The sequence below is a fragment of the Equus quagga genome, chromosome 11 (genome assembly GCF_021613505.1).
Source record: "Equus quagga isolate Etosha38 chromosome 11, UCLA_HA_Equagga_1.0, whole genome shotgun sequence".
NCBI lineage: Eukaryota > Metazoa > Chordata > Mammalia > Perissodactyla > Equidae > Equus > Equus quagga.
The window spans coordinates 1858671-1878992 of NC_060277.1; the positions used below are offsets into that span (position 1 = coordinate 1858671).

General features: G+C 40.2%; 1 protein-coding gene across 1 annotated transcript in view; it reads left to right on the top strand.

Annotated features, from left to right (window-relative positions):
- Positions 1-20322, top strand: part of MAP3K5 (mitogen-activated protein kinase kinase kinase 5) — a 201769-nt gene that overhangs the window by 108486 nt on the left and 72961 nt on the right. Inside the window, exons 11-13 of the mRNA XM_046675036.1 lie at positions 8079-8191; positions 15535-15694; positions 17344-17497. Of these exons, the coding sequence (XP_046530992.1) occupies positions 8079-8191; positions 15535-15694; positions 17344-17497 (427 nt within the window). The remainder of the gene's footprint in view (positions 1-8078; positions 8192-15534; positions 15695-17343; positions 17498-20322) is intronic.

A 20322-nucleotide genomic window follows, 5' to 3' on the forward strand; every position in this document is an offset into this window, starting at 1 on the left:
TCCATAGAAAGAACTTGACTGGAGCTCACTTTCTTCTTTGATGGAAAGTAGGTGCTCTTGAGCTAGAAATAATTCCAGAATTATTTCCTTTTTTCTTGACTTTGTTGAATATCTCAGTGCAGATGCAGAAAGCGAACCAGGTCTTTATTATAAAGACTTCATCACTCCCTCCGTCATCAAGTACTTGCCTCTTTGAGAGCTGGCTTGTCATCAAGAGACAAATACAGTCTAATAATAAGTCAGCCCTTGGACTAAAATCAATTGCTTTGAAAGCTTGAATGAGCAGTTTGCATCTTTTCAATGTAACAATGAATTGAAGAATGCAAATTATTTACCCTCTTTCAACAAATATTTAGTACTAAAATAGAAAAAAATCAAAAATAGTGGAAATAACTTCATACAGTTACTCAAATATAGTCACTACAATTCTCTGAAGATGTGAATGTCTCCTTCTGTCCTTAAGATTTGTTTCCTTCCTGAAGTCCTCTTTCATTTAGCCTCACCCGCCCCAATCCTTTCATTTCTCTCTTTGTGGACAGTTTTACACTATTCATCATTGCTTATAGATTTCCTTAGGTCAGGATTAACATACTGTTCGTGTTCATTTATCCTCTTGGTAGGTGAACTGTGAAGTTTTCAGTGACAAAAACCTTCTTCTTTGGTGCATTTTTATGGGCACTTTCAGCAGTCTTGCCGTATCAGTCTCTTGCAAGTATTAGCCTTTGGTCTGATAAGATTGATCAAATATATTTTGTGACAAACATCTTTCTTTCCAAGAATATATCAATACCTGTTTCTGTTGTATGTAGGATACAAACTTTATCCTTAGCATGAAAGCAATTCTCTCTGCTTTTATTCCTTATTGTTATTTTTCCCTTTTCACCCAACTCCCTTTTACTAAAAAACAACAAAAAACCCAGAAAGTGTTGAAAAAGGACTTTAGAAAAAAACACGTGTTTAACACATCCCGAAGGCTAGGCAGACTGATACAGAGGAGAGGGCTCAGGCCTCGGAATCCAGCAGAACTGGATGAGTTCTTGCTCGGCCAGTTGTAAACTGCATGACTTCATATTTCCATGCTTCAATTTCCTGATAGTAAACTAGAGCAAATGCTCTCACCTTGAAGAGTTGTCAGAATTAGAGATATTAATCCTGAAGTGTCAGGTACAGCATCTTATACCTGGGAGGTGCTACTCTTGCTGTTTCTCCACTATCTGGTGTTAATCACAGCTTTCTTTGGTAGAGAATGTCGTCTGTGCCATGTGTGTTATTGTTGGGAATACCCTGCCCCCGTTCATAGGGAGGTTGTGTGTTCCCATCCCATGACGCCAGGTCTGGGTGCGTCTTGATCAATGCTCATTATCAGCAGAAGCTTAAGCACTGGTTGTGGTTGAGCCACAAGTCTCCTTTTCCTTGGCCACTTCCCAGAGAAAGTTGCTCCTTCAGGTTGGGGCCTGGGGGAACCAGTGTGAGGGAGAGCTGAACCAACCGATGCAAGACAGTGGTGTGAACAGGCATCGCAAGGCGCCTGGACTGGAGGTTGTTTAATATGCAGCTCACTTACCCTAAAATGACTGATATGTCGTTATCTCCAGCTAAAACGGATAGTTTCATTATTTTAACATCTATATATGTTTTTATCAAGGTTGAATCTGAAGAAAATACAATAAAATGATAAAATATATATGGAAAATTAGCACCAAGAAATGAAAGATTACAAATATGCCAATAATAGGAATCAGCAGGGGCCAGCCCTGTGGCCAAGTGGTTAAGTTTGCACGCACCACTTCGGGGGCCCAGGGTTTTGCCAATTCAGATCCTGGGGGCAGATGTGGCACCGCTCATCAGGCCATGCTGAGGCGGCGTCCCACATGCCACAACCAGAGGCACTCACGACTAGAATATACAACTATGTACTGGGGCCTTTGGGGAGAAGAAGAAGAAGAGGGGGGGAAAAGGACGATTGGCAACCCATCTTAGCTCACGTGCCAGTCTTTAAAAAAGAATAAATAAATAAGAATCAACATGCTTGGTATAACGAAGCTTCAAGCTAATAAGCTTTTTAGTAGTAGCATGAAAAAAGAATATCTACCACTTCTTCAGAGGAACTAACTCTCCCTAGCAATAAATTAAAGGAATTTCTCATCTAAGACCCTATGGAGGCAACAATGAAAGCTGAATAAACAGTATCCTTGATACTTTTGTTGAGTAGTGGACTCCACTAACATTAAAGTGTCGTGTGGTGAAGGTGATATGCAGTTCACTATATATAATGTGGCCCACTGTCACTTTCTGGTGATACAGCTTTCTCAGGTCAGGATTTAGAGTTCTGAAAGAAGTGAGTAGATTGTCTGTATCTTATGTGACCTACTGCACTTATGACTTCTCTCAGCCCAGTTCTAGGTAAGGAGCGGGTGCATTCGTTCTTCATTCAGCAAGAACTTCCTTATCTCTTGCAGTGTCTAGGCACCCTGGAGATTCAGGCACTCGAGTCAGCGGTCAGCAAGACTGACGAGGCCCCTCCTCTCACGGAGCATACGTTCTACTGGGGAGATAGAGGACCAAATTTCAGATTGTTCCAAGTTCTGTAATAGATACAGAACTCTTCAGAGTTTCCATTTTTTTCCTTGTTGCGCTAATATGTGATTTTCAAGAAGTTTTTCCATTTCACCTAAGTTACCATATTTATTGGCATAAACGTGTTCCAAATATCGTTTTACTTTCTTTTTGAGGCAAGCAGGACCTATGCTGATGCCCCTTCTTGTTCCTAATCGTGCAGCATAACAGCATTTTGTATTTTCCCTCCCTCCGATGAACAGTCTGCTGCCCAGGAGTTTATCAGTTTTGCTCATCTGCTCAGAGACCACCTTTTGGCACTGCCGATTTTCTATCTTGCACATCTGCTTTTTATGTCATTGATTTCTGCTGTTTCCTTTATTTGATCCTTTCTTCTATTTTGTTTGAAGATAATATGCTTATTTTTCTAGATGAAAGCTTAGAACATTGATTTTTCAACCTTGCTCTTTTTCCAAAGTATGCATTGAAAGGTATAAATTGTTCTGTGTCCCAGAAATTTTGATATATTGAGCTTTCACTATTGTTCAGTTCAAATATCTTTTAATTGTCAGTGTGACTTCTTCTTTGACCCCTCGGTTGTTGAGATTGCCCAGTATCCCAACATATGTTTCCTTGTTGTTCTCTAGTTTAATTCTCTTGTGGTTCGAGAACACACTGCATTATTTCAGTCCTTTAAAATTTGTTGAGGCATGCTGTGTGGCCCAGGATATGGTCCACAGCTGTTGGGTGTGGCACTCCACCCAAGTCAGTCAGATTCACTTCCGCATCCTCACTGATGGTTTCTCTTCGCCTGCTTGATCATCACTGAGAGAAGTATTTTAAAATCTCCAGCTATGAATGTAGATTTATCTGTTTTTTTTAGTTTCGTCAATTTTTGCTTTATATATTTTGAAGCAATGTTTATGAAGCCTCTTTATGTCTTGTGATAATTTTTACCTTAAAGTTAGTTTTGTGTGATGTTAATGTGTGATCACAACAGATTTCTTTTGGTTAGTATTTGAGTGATGCATCTTTGTGCATCATTTTACTTCAGCCTACCAGTGTCCTTATATTTAAAGCATGTCCCTTTCAGATGCATATAGCAGAGTCTTTTTCTTTTCCTTCCCTCCTTCCTTCCTTCTTTCCTTCCTTCTTTCATTCCTTCCTTCCCTCCCTCCTCCTCGCTCCACATCTCTTTTGCGTGGAGTATTTAGGTCATTTACGTTTAATATGGTAACAGATGGTTGTGGTTGTGTCTACCATCTGGCTGTTTGTTTTCTGTTTGTCTGTTATGTTCTTTGTGTCTTTTGTTCTCCGTTCTGCCCTATTTTCTATTTAGTATTACGCTTCATCCTCTGTTGGCTTGTTACTGATACTTTTTGTTATTCTTTTAGTAGTTCCCTAGAGACGACTGTCCACATCCTTGACTTCTGCAGTCTACCTCAGGTTTGTACTTTACCACTTCCTGAATTAGGAAAGAAACTTAGAGCAGTTTAAATATTCAGTAGTTTTTAGGTAGTTAATATCTTTTATATACAGTCAAATATTTACCCTTTCTGATTTTCTTTCTTTCTGCAATTCACTACTTCCAACTGAAATCGCTTTCCTTTAGCCTGTAGAAGTACTTTTAGTACTTTTTTTTTTATTTTGTAGTGCAGATGTGCTGGCAACTAATTTTCTCACTTTTGTCTGCAAACATCTTTCTTATACCTTTTCTTTTTTCTTGGATCCTCTAAAGATGTAATGCATTGCGTTATCTTCTAGCTCCCATAGTTTATGTTGCAAAGTCAACTGCTCCTCCTTTGAAGGTACTGTATCTTGTTTCCTCTGGCTGATTTTAAGATTTTCCTCTGTGTCTTTGGTTTCAGTATTTAGACTGTGATGATTTTATCCTGCTTGAGATTTTCTGAACTTCTTGAATCTGTGGGTTCATGTTTTCATAAGCTTTGGAATATTTTTGACCACATGTCTTAAATTATTTCTTGTGTTCTATGTTCTCGCTCTTCTATTTCTGGGGCTACAATGATACATATGTTGGACCATTTAACTGTGTCCTGTATGTCTCTTATGCTCTGTTGCGTTTTTTTCTCTCTGTTTCAGTTTACTTATAATTGACCTGTTTTTTAGTTCACCAAATCTATCTTCTGCTCTGTCTAGTCTGCTATTAAACCCATACAATGAATTCTTATTTTCAGGTATTGTATATTTTAGTTCTGGATTATTCAATAAAAAAAAAAATTCTAGCTCTCCGTTGAAATTTTTTGTCTCATATCCATTTGTCCATCTTTTTCTCAGTTTTCTCTTCCTTATTTGTAATCATTGTTTTAACGTCTTTGTCTACAACTCGATCATCTGACTCATCTTTGGGTTGGCCCCTCTTGCCTGTTTTTGCTCTCTTGTTTATTGGTCACATTTTCCAGGCTCTTTGCATGTCTCATAATTCTTTATTGTATCCCATGCATTTTGTATTCAGAATTATTGAGACTGAAGATGATTTTATTTTCTCTCACGTTTCCTCTGTTAGGGAGATAGGGTAAAGAGCTGATAGTCTTGAACAGTGCCATTGAGTTGAGTTGGGTCTGGGTGTCAGTTGTAGTTGAGCTGGTCTGTCTCTGTTTTGTCCTTGCTTCTTGGCTGTGACCCCTCCCACCCCCGCTTCTGACTGAGAGCAAAGCCAGTCTCTGTCTCCTTATCCCTTAAATACTGTGGGAGATGTCCTATCTGCCCTTTGGAGTTCTGAGTTTAACTCTTTATTCTCCCACATTATACAGCTCCAAAATTTGGTCAATTCCTTAAAAAGGAGATGGTCATAGATCCGCTGCAGGCTCCTCCTTCTAGTGCACTTCCCTCCTCAGTACCGCCAGACCTCAGGAGATTTCACTCTGCCGTCCAGCCCCGCCTCATCCCCCAGCCTCCTCTACAACCCAGCATTCGACAGATGTCCCCTCTGGAAAGCTGGCACGTTTGGGGCTCCTCCGCGTTTGTCTCTGTCGTGCCAACCACGCAGCTATCAGCAAATCCACTAGCTGTCTTTTCCCTGGGGGAGCTTCCAATCAGCACAGCTTCTCTGCCTGTGCCGAGCCTGAGCTTGATGTTATGGGCAGATTCAGCAAGTGCCACTCAGCTCATCTTGGAAGGGCGCCTCCCTCTCTGGAGTTTTAGCTCAATGATTGTATTGTTGTTGTTGCCTACAGATCTCCAAGGTCCATAAAAATACACGTTTGCTGTGCATCTTCTTCTCCCTGGTTGTGGAGACAGTAGACTGTCAGATCTTACTGGAAAGCAGAAGGTTTCCCCCGACATTGCATGTCCTTCTACAATTTAAATGGCTGCGTGCCTTCTAGTAGTTGGAATACATTTTATTCCATATTACAATTAATAATATTGTTAGAAATTTAGAGTACTTTTTCGTCTTGTAACAAATATCCTTATAACTAAATTTCTAATTACGTATTTAATGTTTTTTCTTAGTATAAATTCATAGATGTGGAAATGTTGTGTCCACAGGCATGCATAATTTTTTTGTTTTTTAATTTTACAATTTTGATAGATTTTGGCAAATTTCTGCCAAGAAGTCCTATACTAATTTACAGTGTGAGAATTCTCACTTCCTGTGAGTGGCAGATTAGTAGTATATGACAGGATTTGATTTCTTTTGTCATACACCTACATGTAATTTTAATCTCTAGGAAATCCAGAAAATATTAAGACTTCCTCCTCAACACCCAACTTATTGTCATGGAGTGATGTGAGTCACAGAAAAATATAAATTATTAACTTTATTGGCATTTATATTTTGGTTAAAAATATATATTGTTTATGGTAAGAGAAAAACAGATGTAAGCCCTGCTTTTTGCTTTGGTTGGTTTTGGCACAAAGGAAGAACTTAGTGTTTGTTGATTGATTTGGGCATGTCCTGCTTTCTGTGTCTTCCTTTTAAGATACTTAAGAGAAATATTCCATGTTCCTTGGTTTCAGGGAAAATGAAAGAATTTATTTGTTGAAAAATTCCCTGTCTTGATGTGAACTGCTAGGGAGGAAAGTGTGTGACTTCTTTCTTCTCCTGAACTCTTTTTATTGGGACCTTCTATTTGCCTCTGAACAAGCACAAGACGTTTGAGACTTATGTGAGTCAAGACTCATAAATCCTGTGTTTCCTTGATACGACAAACTTTTGCATATCAGCAGTCTGGGCACGTGCTGTTTCCATTTTAGAATTGAGAAACACGTGTACCTTCTGGAGCGATAAAAACGCTTTTTAGTCACCAACGTGATGCAGTTGGAAATTTTTTTTTCTTGTTCCACAGACGTAACTATTTGAGCCAACTAGTTAAGATTAATGCTTATTTGGGTTTTGTTTCCATTTAGAGCTGCTTACTCTGTTTAAAAAATAAGACTCTTAACAGGGCACGTGATCCTCAGTATTCAGAAAAATGTACTTTTTCGTTTGAAGTTTAACTCATTTTAAATTATGGAAAATTTCAAGTATGTATAAAAGCCAAGAATATGCTGTAATGTACACTATTGTGCCTGTGACCACTTTTGCTATTTCTGTCTTTCATTTTTACAATTAATGGTTTGCATAGGAATGCCTTTATCTTAGAATTGTAATGTGCTTTCCCCTACATAACCTTTTTTTGTATCATCAAATGCTCACTCATTAAGTATTTAATCCTTATATTTTCCTCAGTCTGGTTTTTTTAGAATAAAGATTTCATTTTTCATGTTTGTCTCAGGCAGTTTCTGTTAGTCACTGGGTGTTGATTTTCATTGTCTTCTTCTTGCTCCCAAACAAATTAACACTGACTGTTGCTGCCTGTTAAAGGATGCAAGTGAGGAAGCCCTCGAAGGTCCCAGGAAGTACCTGGAAAATGCCACGGATGCAAAGCACCGACGTCTCTTCAAATGCTGAAGCTTCTTCCCACGTTGATGTTCAGTTTCACGCATATTCAGAAAAGAGCTCTTCTTCTCTTTGAGCCACAGTTCGGATGCATACGCACAATCTCTGTGTTTCCTAATTTCTTACCACAGTTGACGTCCTTTATTTCATTCCTACATCCCTCTCATGGAACTGGTTGTTGCAGTGTGTTACCTCGATGATCCTCCTCCTTGCTTTGTGTATTTTTAAGGTTTTTTAAAAACCAGTTTTTTAAAATATATGCAGCGTTCTTACTATTAAATTTCCAGTGCTTACGCCTGCATGCACACACACACACACACACTCTCACTCACTCACTCACTCACACTCTCCCCCGTTTCTGGTAGACTGTGGAAGAGAGGATTTCTTTAAAAGACTGGGGCGGCTATGGTGAGGATGAGTCAAGTGGGGAATTGCCACGTTGCTGAGGGTGAGGAGGTGCAGTTACTTAAGCATTAAATCCTACTAGCACACCAGATTCTGGGGTGAAGGCCAGTGGAATATTTTTACTTGCTCAGGCATTGGAGTTATGCAAACGGAAGCTATTGCACACCCAGGGTTTCATGATTGAGAAAGTAAACTTGTACGTTTGCTTTTTTTATAGGTTCAAAAAGGCATTTGAATCTGAGCCAACACTACAGTCAGGAATTAATTATGCGGTCCTCCTCCTGGCAGCTGGGCACCAGTTTGAATCTTCCTTTGAGCTCCGGAAAGTTGGTAATTACAGCTTCATGTTTTACATGGAAATTAGGAAACTGGACCCAACTTGGTGCCACGAAAAAGAATCATTGATGGATAGTCCCTTTGCTTTCTTTCTATCTCATCTAACTTCCTGAAAAGAAATTTATTACATTTCCTTGTTTAGTGTTTCATACTATGCTGCAAAATCCTGACATTGAGATGTAATTCAGTTTTTAGTCTACCTGTTTCTGAAAACCCCCTAGTTAATATTTATTATTCCAGCTCAAGCTAATATTGGAAATATGGGCTCTGCATTCAGCCCCCAGCTCTCGAATAAGGTGGTGTTTTGTGGAACATAAGGAATGTTTTCTATGTTAGATTGGTTTTGCTTTCCTGGTGCTTTACAAAAAACACGTAAATAAACCCTCTGATGTTTCCTGTTTCTGTTTCCTGTGCACACCTGCCCCTCTGATCTCAGTCTCGTGGGAGGGCGAGCCTCCTGAAGCCCCTAGAACAGCGGGTCATCAGAGGGCAGTCTTGGCAGTGACCAGGCCTCAGAGACCATCTGAATTGTAGCCACTGATAGAATGTGGTTTTGCCCCTTGCATCTGTGGACATTGTCCCATCTGCTGACCCTTCTTTGGAATTTAAAGAAATAAGGACATCATAGTGAACAAATTTTGTGTGATTTTCTTGGTTCTGGCTTTGATAACAGTTCTTTTAGATTCTAGCTACTGAAAGACTGTGTATGGTTATCAGATTTTGCTCTCTCGAATGCCTAGCCACCCTCTTTCAGAGAACCTTTCCGACTCGTGTAGGAGTTTTTACTACAAACAGAAATATTTTGCCATATTTTTCGTAGAGAAAATAGTTGATCTTAGTGAAGCTATGAATTGTGGAAGAAAGTTTTTCTGTAAGACTTTTAAGCAGAGAATGTTTTGTTTAATTTTCCTTAAAGAAAAATGGGTCCTAGACTTTTTAACATGATTTGGGAAGGGCTTATGAAACAGCCATATGTCATTCTGGGAAATCATTGAAGGCAAATAAAGTTTGAGTCTTAAGTACTTTTTAAAAGGCCTAGCCTGAAAGAATGATGCAATGCTTGTCGCTGCTGGATTGCAGTGGTATTCACTGCACAAATAATTGGTAAAAATCAGAGAAAATACGTTGCAACGTGCTTTTCAGAAATTACGAGTATAGTAAGATTTTGCATTTAAGGTTAATGTAAAAACTCTACAGTAGCCAAAATGTATCCTTACGTATCAAGGATCCAAAAATAATTTGTATTGTTCTGTTCTCGAGCTTGAGGTGAGGTTTTATTGACGCCTCCAGATAGTTACAGAAACTGACACTGATTTGCATTTGTAGGTGAAGCACTAACAAAGTGGTTTGGAAACCTATTCTGAATTCTCATTTGTAGGTTCCCTGTAGATTGAGATGGTCAGCACTCTGCTAAGGGAGGAGGTCTGAAATGTTCTCACCACTAAAAAGCAAGTGTAATTATATGACGTGGCGGTGTTGGCTAACGCCAGGGTGGTGATCATTTTGCAGTATACAAGTTTGTCAAATCGACACCTTGTACACCTTAAACTTACACAGTGTTGTGTCAGTTATATCTTAATAAAGCGGGGGAAAGATGGCCAGCTCTCTGAGGTTTGAGCAATTGTGATTGATATAACTGGTACAGGAAACACACTCTAAGCTTTTCCAAGAAGAACTCATCCATAGTACGTGCTGAACAAGCATTTAAAAACATGTGAAGTTGAATTTTAAATTTTGGAAATTGCAGAACATACACAGACCTAAAATATGACTTGACAATGCTACTGGGAGAGCTAAAGTTTAGGCGTCTAGAATCTGTGATATGCACCCTGAATTGTATGTCCTCAATAACTAAAAGCAGTTAAAACTCATTAATTTAGATTCTACTCAATCATGAATTATGCTGATCAACATAGATTGACCTAAAGTTAATTTTTATATGGTAAAATAGGATTAAAGGGATTTTCATGAAAGAGCAGTTTGACTAAATACATGAATAGACTAATGTAATAATGATATTACTTAATAGTGTATAGCAAAAAACAAGGCTAATTAATAACCCATTTGACGTATTTTAAAGATATAGATTTGCATTCTTTTAAAAAATGATCTAATCAGATTTGTCAGTAATTTATATCTTCTCCCATTCCTTCTGTTGGTCCCCTGCAAACATACAAATTAGTCTTGAGTCACTGAGTTCTTATGGTAATGAGACTTTTTTTAAGAAAGCTCTTCTTCAGATACATTTTCAAATTTTGACTTATTTATAAAGTAGAATTAAAAATTAAGATGATCACTAAATCTGAAGCTTTCTAAACATAATTATCTTAAGATCTCTAATGTAAGAAACCATTCTTAACTGTCCTAATCTGTTACCCAAAGATTCTTAATTCTAGTTGTGTGTTTGAGAGTGTGACTAATTCTTCATGATCTGTATTTTACTTTCCCAGTTTTTGAATAATCATTGGTGTTTAGACTATTTAGAACTAAAGTTTAAAAGCACAGAACCACATCTTACATCTTTGTCTTATTTTCAGCTTTACAAGCTTTAAAATTAATATTCAAACTTCAGCTAATAAATAAAAGATGATTCATCTTCCGTGGAAGTTTTCCTTGATAAGACGCTGTATGGGAGGGGTTTAGAATTGCAGATTTGGGTCTCCACCAGTGATGATGATGCGTTAAAGAACAATGTGATTGGAATTGAGACAAACCATGATTTGAACCTCATTTTCGAGGAGCAATAAGAATAAACTTTATGTTACTGAATATAAAAGTCCATGAATCTATAAAGATGCTCAAGAAAAAGAAATCAAAGACAAAACCCGTCACAACCTCAAAGCAACTCATTTGTCATCTGTGGAGGTGAACAACTTCTCAGAAAATTGCATACTTTAGCGGAAAACTGAAGTACTTTCCCTTCCTTTTAAAGAGTTACTGTAGTTCATCCGGTTGATGGGATGAAGCTCTTCTTAAGGCGCCCTACATGCTAAGGGAGTTACTCTTCAGGAGAAGGCTAGCTGATATAGCTGATTATGGCAGTGATGTTAAATAATGATTCTCACAAGGGTCATCAGTTAGAACTCAAACCATTAAGCGAAAGTACTTATGTTTTTAATTTACATTCCCATATTTACACGCACCAAAGCTCGCCCACAGCTGGCTTGTCAGTCACAGAGGAGCAAGTGTACCTGTGCAGTCCCTTGTATAGATCTCCTCCCGGGAGATCAACATCAGAGGTCAACTAGCAGCCCTAGTACTGGGATGGTTCGACGCGTGCCTCCCGATGGTAGACGTGGAGTGAGAGCATCTCCTGTGAAATGGTTGTGCCAAAACATTTAACCCGAATCCTGAGACCTAGCGTCCAGCTAACAGGAATCACAGCGGCTAGAGAAATAGGGCAAAGAGCATCATGAAGTGCCATTAGACAGATCCAGAATGCGGGGACATTCTACAAGACAGCCCTGCTGCTCTCTTCTAAAAGTCGGTGTCGAGCCAGCCCTGATGGCCTGGTGGTTAAAGTTCAGCGTGCTCCACTTTGGCAGCCCGGGTTCACTTCCCGGGTGTGGAACCACACCAGTCGTCCGTTGGTAGCCATGCTGTGGCTGTAGCTCACCTAGGAGAACCAGAACTTATAACTAGACACAATTGTGTACTGGGGCTGTGAGTGGGAAAAAAAGGAAGAAAAAGTAGGAAGATTAGCAACAGATGTTAGCTTAGGGTGAATCTTCCCCTGCAAAAAAAAAAAAAAAGTCAAAAGTGTGGGTGGGGGCCAGCCCAGTGGCATAGTGGTTTAGTGCACTTCACTTTGACGGCCCAGATTCATGGGTTCAGATCCCAGGTGCAGACCTACACTACTTACGAAGTCATGCTGTGGCAGCATCCCACATACAAAGTAGAGGAAGACTAGCATAGATGTTAGCTCAGGGCTAGTCTTCCTCAAGGAAAAAGAGGATTGGTGACAGGTGTTAGCTCAGGGCCACTCTTCCTCACCAAAAAAAAGTGTGGGTGGATTGGTTGGGTTAGAAGAGATTTAGAGACATAAAAAACAAATGCAATTAATGATCCTTGATAAGCTATAGGAGATATTTAGGGAACAACTGGGGAATTTGAATCAGGACCAGGTATTAGAAAATATTGGTGAGTTATTATTTTTGTCAGGTCCAATAATCGAATAGGATATGTGGGAGAGTTTTTAAGATATATGCTGTAATATTTAAGAGTGAGATGTTATGGTGTCTGTAACTTGAAATAGTTCAGCAAAAATATTCAGGGAGATGAAGCAATAGCAAAATGATAGCAATAGTTGAAAGCATGGTCATTCATTGTAGATTTTTTCTACTTTCGTGTATGTCTGAAATTCTTCATCATGAAAAATTAAAATGGGAAGAAACTGATCTCCACCACTTACGGGCTGTGTGACCATAGACAGGTTGCTAAACATCTCGGAGCTTTTTTCCCTCCTCAGAGCACAAGGGAGATAATCTCTAGCTCACTGTGTTGAGTGGATCGAAAGAGTTACATTTTCAGTGTTGTGAACGGTGCTGGGCGTGTGACGAGTGTTCACTGACGCCTCTGCTCCTGCCTTTCTCCACTTAAACAGCCTTGAATCTAATGGCAGCTGCAAGATGTAAAACTGATAGAAACTAAACGATTAAAAAATCTTCAATTCTTAGAAGTCAACTAATTCTAATTATGAGCATTGCCAAGGTTTACATTACCTAAACAGATAGTTGAATCAAAGAATTAGTGTATAAAACAGCAATGACATTCTGTTCAGTGCTGATAAATCTAGCCAAAAATTTTTTTAATGGAGAAAAATATCCAGCTGGTAAGGTCTTGTTAAAGGATATAATTGTACATCAGCAAAATTAACACTTGGACCCTGTAGGTCAAGAACCGTAAAGATGGCGTAGCCTGGAACCCAAGTGTAACGCCACCTTTGAGACGATCGTATGGAAATAATCCTAAAGACAGCATAAATTTTATGCACTAAGATATTTATTCCTCATTCCTTGGGGGCGGGGAGAGATACTAAATATAAAAAATTAGAGCCATGTTCTTAGCTCCATACTTAAAAGATTAATATCTTCATGTAGAAACAGGCTTCACACATCATGTGGAAAGAATGCAAAAGCTATTTCACAAAAGAAATACAAACATATGAAAAGACAGTCAATCTCAGTGGTTAAAAAAAGCAGTGCTTCCTTTTTCGTCCATCAGATTGCTAAAGATGGAAGGATGTGATGGTGCCCATAATGGGGAGGGTGTGGGCAAGACATTAGGGTCAGGTGCCACTAGTCAGAGTGTAGATTGGCACAGTATTTCCTAAGTACAATTTGGCAAAATTTATCACCACTTAAAATGAGCATATCTTCTGCCCCCAACAAGTCCAGATTTAGGACTTTATTATAAAGAAATATCTGAACAAGGGCAGAAAGCTATGTGTACAAGAATGTTTATAGTAATAAAAAGTGGCTGTCATCTGCATTGGGGGAAATAAATCGTGACACGTCGTTGTACTGAAATACTATTTGGTATTAAAATAAACATTTTTTCCAAATGCTGAAATGGTTTGATGTCACAATCATGTGAGAAATTTATGCCAAGACCAAAGCTTAAATATCACCCTCATAGAATGAACTTGTGGCATGCAAGAATAAATCTGAAATTTTAAAATTATGATTGTAATTTTATTATTAAACATTGTCCCAGTCCCTGTTTAAATGTTTGACATTATGATTTGGTGCTAGATCAGACCCAGGCCTGTCGTCTGCAAGTGTGACACCAAGTGTGACACAATGAGATGCTCATTTCTGGTGGAGGCTGTGGAGACACGTGTTTGTAGGATTGCATTTTGCTCCTGCCCATTCTTCTTCCCTTTGTATTTGTTACATTTTCTATTACATACAGGTAGGACAGCACGGATCATGTTGCATACACAGGTGTAATTTTTTCATCTCAGAAATTTTAAGTTGGCAAAGCTATTGTCTTTGTAACTTATCATGACAAAATGTGAAGAATTCCCAAGTGGACTTTTTCCTGAAATACGCATGGCTTAAGTGGAATTATATAATAAAAAGTAGCATAAAGTTTTTTGAAGGTTATTTTATTAAGGTATAATTTTCAGAATAAGCAAATTCGTAATTCTCAGGAAATATCAAATGGACATATGTAGAAGATTTAACTCAGTACAGAAAACAGTGAAGGATGTGTCCAGTTCAAAGCGCACTTAAGAAGCTATGGTGTTCATAGATAACTTAAAAGAAATGTTAGGATCAGATTTATGAGTTTGATTTAAAAAAAAAAAAAACTAGTTTATGTCCAAGAGGTTGTAAATCTCAGGGATTATCTGTTTCACTAGACAGAAATTATTTGCATCTCTACTGAACCCAAATTTACAAGTTAACAAGTAGACTTCTCTAAGTCTGAGATCTTTAGTAAGTGGCAGATAGTGAGATGAACTAGCCACACTCCCTGAGGAGCGCTTGAGTGCCCTTTTGCCCCCTGGGCTGTTGAAATGAGTGTCCCACCTTTTCACCCCCTCCCAAGTCTCAGGTAACTCTCCTGATGCTTTAATGTTACTCGTGTTAGTGGCACTAACAGTTCTACAGGGATGTATTCTTTTTAGGCAAACAAATACTTACAAATGCAAAAATAATATAAGGCTGAGTAGAGATAAAAATTTATAAGGAAATGCAAAGAACCTGGAAGAACCGAAACAATGTTGAAAAAGAACAAAGATGGGACGATGTACATTACCCGGTTTCAAGTCTTGTTACAAAGCAACAGCAATCGAAACAGTGTTATCTGTCAGTTTCCTTATTTATTTAACTTTATAAGTGTATAATAACTGTTTCTGCATATAAAATTATTAATTATAGTAGCATTTCACTCTTGCAAGATACATATACTATATATGTTTATGCTTCAACTGGCTGGTAGAATTTCAGCATATTTCCCTTTCAAGGAACTAAAGAATTCATGACATAGCGAGAGAGTGCAGGAGGTAACACAGGAAGGTGTTCAGCGTTATCACCTTTTAATGTGCACGTACAGGCCGACATGAAGATTCTGGAATGATGTACATCAAAGTGACAGTGGCGCTTATCTTTGGGCTTTCGAATTAAAGGGTAGTGTTCACTTTCTTCTGTGGCCCTTTCTGATTAGTCCGACTTATTCTTTTACAATGAACCTACACCCCTTTTAGAATCAGTAGTTAACAGAGCTGTTTTAACCTGAAAGGAAGAATGAGAGCTTCATTTTGCTTGTTAATAAGAAGTCGGCTGTGCCTCCTCTGTGTGTTTGTAACGTTGTGCTTACTGTTCGTCTTCTAGGCGTGAAGCTCAGCAGCCTTCTGGGGAAAAAGGGAAACTTGGAAAAGCTCCAGAGCTACTGGGAAGTCGGGTTTTTCCTGGGTGCCAGTGTCCTGGCCAATGACCACATGAGAGTCATTCAGGCCTCTGAAAAGCTTTTCAAACTGAAGACGCCGGCATGGTAATAGCAAACTGTCATGTGTTTATACAATTATCTTTGATAAACAGCTCCTGTCACTTATTTCCAAATCGTTTAGGGCTGTTTTGGAGAACAGTGCCGGTTTTGTGATGTGTCCTCTGTGATGAGTGGCCCTTAGCTGTGAGGGCTTTGAAAGGTTAGCTGTGGTCTGGAGAAGGCTCACGCGGCTCAGAGCCCGGGCCGTGATTGTTTTCATCAGAGGGACCGCTGGAGGAGGACCCACCAGGTGGGCCCGCGTGGCTTCCTGCCGACGTCCTCACCTTCAGCAAACCACTCCCGTAGCGATCTTCCTGAAATGGTCGACCCTTCCCCACCACCGACGTCCCTGAATCAACAGGCTGATGGCTCCTCGCAGCCTGGAGGATAAAGTCCGCCTCCTTGGCTTGGCAAACAAGGTGTGCCCGTCATCCTTCGGCCTCAGCTATTGTCACACCCCCGGCATTACACGGCCCTCTGTTTGCACCCAACATGCCAGACGCGCCCAGAATGTGTCTTCCAGCCTCCTCTCTACCTGGGGACACTCCTAAGTCACGTCTGCTTGTCACTCAGACTCTGACCTAAAGCCCCCACACACACCCAGATAGAAGATGTTGGATGCTGCACACACGTGTGTGGTTGTTTCATGTCAGGAGAATTTCTTCCTCCATGTTCCCATCCTTCTTTAGTCGTGTCTCTGTTGATCCTGACTGTGTGACTTCTGTTAGTCGTATCTCCATTTGGTTATAGCCCCATTGGTATTTGTTTCATGGGCTCTCATGCCTTTAACATTTCTGTCTCCTGGCACGTGTGCAGCTTGAGGACAGTGCTGTACGGTCGGTGACCTGACAGCAGTGGTCATTCAGCAAATGACAGGACATAAGTGAACGCTCGAATGCGTGCACTACGTGCAGGCGAATTTCTGTGTTTACGGTGGCCGTTCTGACAGTGGAGGGGTGGGGGCGCGGGAGGAGGCTGAAGCACAGGTGTGCAGAGCTGTGGATTTAGGTGTTATGGCTGCTGTTGACAAGAAAACAGGCATTATTTTGTGCACTAGTAGCAACCACAAAGCAGTGCCTTAGGTTTCCACTAACTCAGCGTCAGCTCCCTGTTTATGGTTCACAAAGTGTCCCACACCCAGCAGCTCGCAGCATTAGCTCGCTCCTCATTCCTTCCTGACTTTTGCTTCGAGTACCATTTGTCTTACCAGGTTTGAGGATATTTGTATAATATGTAAGCTGAGTTGCTTCAGAGCAAGATAATGATCTCCTTAGAGGGCCTATTTAGAAAAGCTTTCTCCGAGAAGCATAATCTAAAACAAAAGCATATTTTAAACAAATAAATAGAAAACAGGTGTTATTTTAAAAGTCATGTTTTAAGTGGATGTATTGCCCAGTCTGGGTTATTGGGCCACCCAAGCCTGTTTCCTCGTCTTTCAAGTGGGGATAAAACAGCCCACTTTATTGAATCTTTGTGATATTTAAATGAGATAATGTGCGGAAGTACATGACGTGACAAATAACGAATAATGTTTGGTGACTCTGAAGGCATAACAAGGGTATATGTAAGGGACGTTTACAGAATGAGACTGGAATGCGTGGGAACAGGTGGTTCTGAATTTGCCTGTTATGTGTTTCATATCTTTTGACTTCTAGGTACCTCAGGTCTATTGTGGAGACAATTTTGATCTATAAGCATTTTGTGAAACTGACTACAGAACAGCCGGTGGCCAAGCAGGAGCTCGTGGACTTCTGGATGGACTTCCTCGTCGAGGCCACCAAGACGGACGTGACGGTGGTGAGGTTTCCAGTGAGTAATCTGCATTCCCATCTTGTTTCTTTTGTTGAAAGAACATCTTAACTCTGTGATGGTGACACTTCTGCTGTGCTGATTTTCAGGCCCTGAAACGATGGTTATCTGGGTAAAATACTCATTTTCTGCAAATTGGTGTGCTTTAGCTTACTTTTTAAAATAACTTCTCAAAACCAGAGGAATGGGATACATTTCTATGTTTTTGCTGTGGATTTTCGTGGTTTCTTTTTGTAAGCTGTAAAGCGTGCTTTCGGGAGGAGAGACTCTCTCAGTAATTCAAGACATCTCTTCAGACGAGGCAGATGGGTGCTTTCAATTAAAGCTGCAGATTTGTTGACGTTGTCGTCAGTGTCGTCACCGTTGTTGTGGTGAGGAGTCAGGCTCCCCTACTTTGTTACTCCGTCTCCACTACTGACCCACGTGGGTCTGAGTTGGACCACGTGTCCCAATACTATTTACGGTGCTTTAGATCATGAGAAATGAAGACTTGCAGGTCCTGGTCTGCAGCTCGTTTTGGCTGGTCTCTGTTGGGCTTTAGAGAGATGTATATAGAAATGTATAATAGACACGCACACACGCACTTGAAAATCTATGGTTCATATTCTCAGCTGGTACCATCCCCAACCTGATGTTCTCAGAATACCATCCAAAGCAGTGTAGCTTGGCATCCAGCTCAAGAATTGTGGGCACTCACTGTGCACACAGTCTCTTCCCACATCAAATGCTGCGTGCATCTCTGTTTGAGCTCTCTAGTCTCAGTTTCCATCCGCAGAGGTGGTGGCAATGCTCAGCTCTTTTAAGGAAGCTTGTCTTCCAGATCTTCTTTTGAGGGTCATCTGTTTCCTGTAATTCAACCCCTTGCCGACATTAACATGCTTTCTTTACTCTTGTTCCAGATGAGGCCTTAGGCCCCCCAAGGTCTTTATTTGAAAAGCCTTGCAAACTAAACCGTTCACTTGATTTTCAAGCCTGGATAGCGTGTAGCCCAGGACAATACTTATGTCAGAGGGAGCTGGCAGCTGGCCTTTGCTGGGGCTCTGCTGGTCACAGACGTGGTGGTGAGAGAGGACAGCACAGAACTGAAATATTTAATTGATTGTTGACTCAATCGGCCAGAAAACTGGTTGCAAAAGGAAACCACTCATATTAGCTATTCTAAGCTAATTTAAATGAGTTTAATATGAATTAGTCTGTCACAATGTAAATAAGTCAATGTGAAAAAATAAAACCAGAAAATATTTGGAGAGAAGTTAGGAGAATATAGGTATATATTCCAGGCGAGAGAGGCTTTCTTAAGCAAGAAAAGGACCAAAAGCAAATACTGACCAATTCGATTTCATTAAAAATTCAAATTTTTGTTCAGTGAAAACATCATAAACATGGCAAATACTAGACAAGGAGAGGTTTAATACTAATGCTGCAAGATGATCAGTTTGCCTCATATGCAAAAAAAAAAAAACTCCTACAAATTGATAAGCAAAAAAAGAAAAATGGGCAAATCATATGAGGAGATAATTAATCGCTCTGGGTAGTCAAAAAATGCAAATTAAAACAAGACACCGTTTTTTGTTCATTAGACTAAAAAATAAGTTTTATAACAGCTGGCGAACTTGAGGGACGTGGTGTTTTTAGAGACGGCCCGTGGCCCCGGGGTTGCTGGGTCCTGCAGGGAATCATCTCAGAAGGGGGATGAGAGCTGGTCTAGAGGGTTGTGGGGAAGGGAGACTTTCCCTTGTTCCTTGTGGGTTCTTTGGCTGGTCTAATAGTCAAATTGACGGAAGACAGATTAACAGCAGAAGGACAAATTCAATTACGTACTTACAGGGCCACACAAAGACGCGCGACCGGGAGTGGGGCAGTGGGGCGGTGGGGGCTGGTGCGCCATCCTGAGTGAGGGAGGGGCGGGTGGGCTCTGGGCTTCCAGGGGGAGGAAGACAATCTGAACAACTGTTTGGTGAGCAGGTGTGTGCCCTGCCATGCAGGCACGTCTTCTGACGTGAAAAGTGGTCGATGGTGGTAGCGCTCTTCCCGGTAGGCGCCCCCGGTCTAAACTCTCTGAGGCAGTGAAGGGAGAGGGAAAAGCTTTTACTGTGTCTCCTGGGTCTTAATTGCCTTCAGCTCAAAACAGTCCACATGCCAAAGTGGCATATTTTGGGGTGGCGTATTCTGCTCCCCCTTAGGATCATGGGGACGTCAGCTTTATTTGTGACATTTCTTTTCTTTAAAACAGATTTTAAAGCAAATATGGCAGCATATTAACCCTTTATTGTCATGGGTAGTAGGCATGTGAGTGTTATATTATCCTATATCCTTCAATTTTAAAGGAACACTAAGAAAGTGATCTGGGAATGTCTAGTAATGTTGAAAAAATACTTATTTGGCCAGCAATCCTACCTTAGGGATGAATTTATCCTCCAGAAACAGAACATCAGTTATCTGTTGGAGCTGTGGTTATAAGCAGAAATGAAGAAACAATCACCCATAAGGGGTGATTCAGCTAATAACAGCTTAGTCACGTTTAGAATATCACACAGCCATGAAGAAGACTGAGTGAGATCCGTGTGCATCATACCGCAGATGTATTTATGACATATTGTGTGTCTTTTTCAAGCAGTCCATTTCCTTTTTTGGAACTTTGTGGCTTATTTTGAGGCTATCTTGTTGTGAAAAGACTCTCGATGCAGTATTTTCCTACTCACCTCTCAGTCTTCCTTCGTCAGAATTCATGACTAGGGTAAAATACTCAAGTTGCTTTCTCGTGGTTGGTTGTTCAGCAGAGTGCAAAATTGTACAGTTTTCTACTTCTTCTTACACTGGGCTTT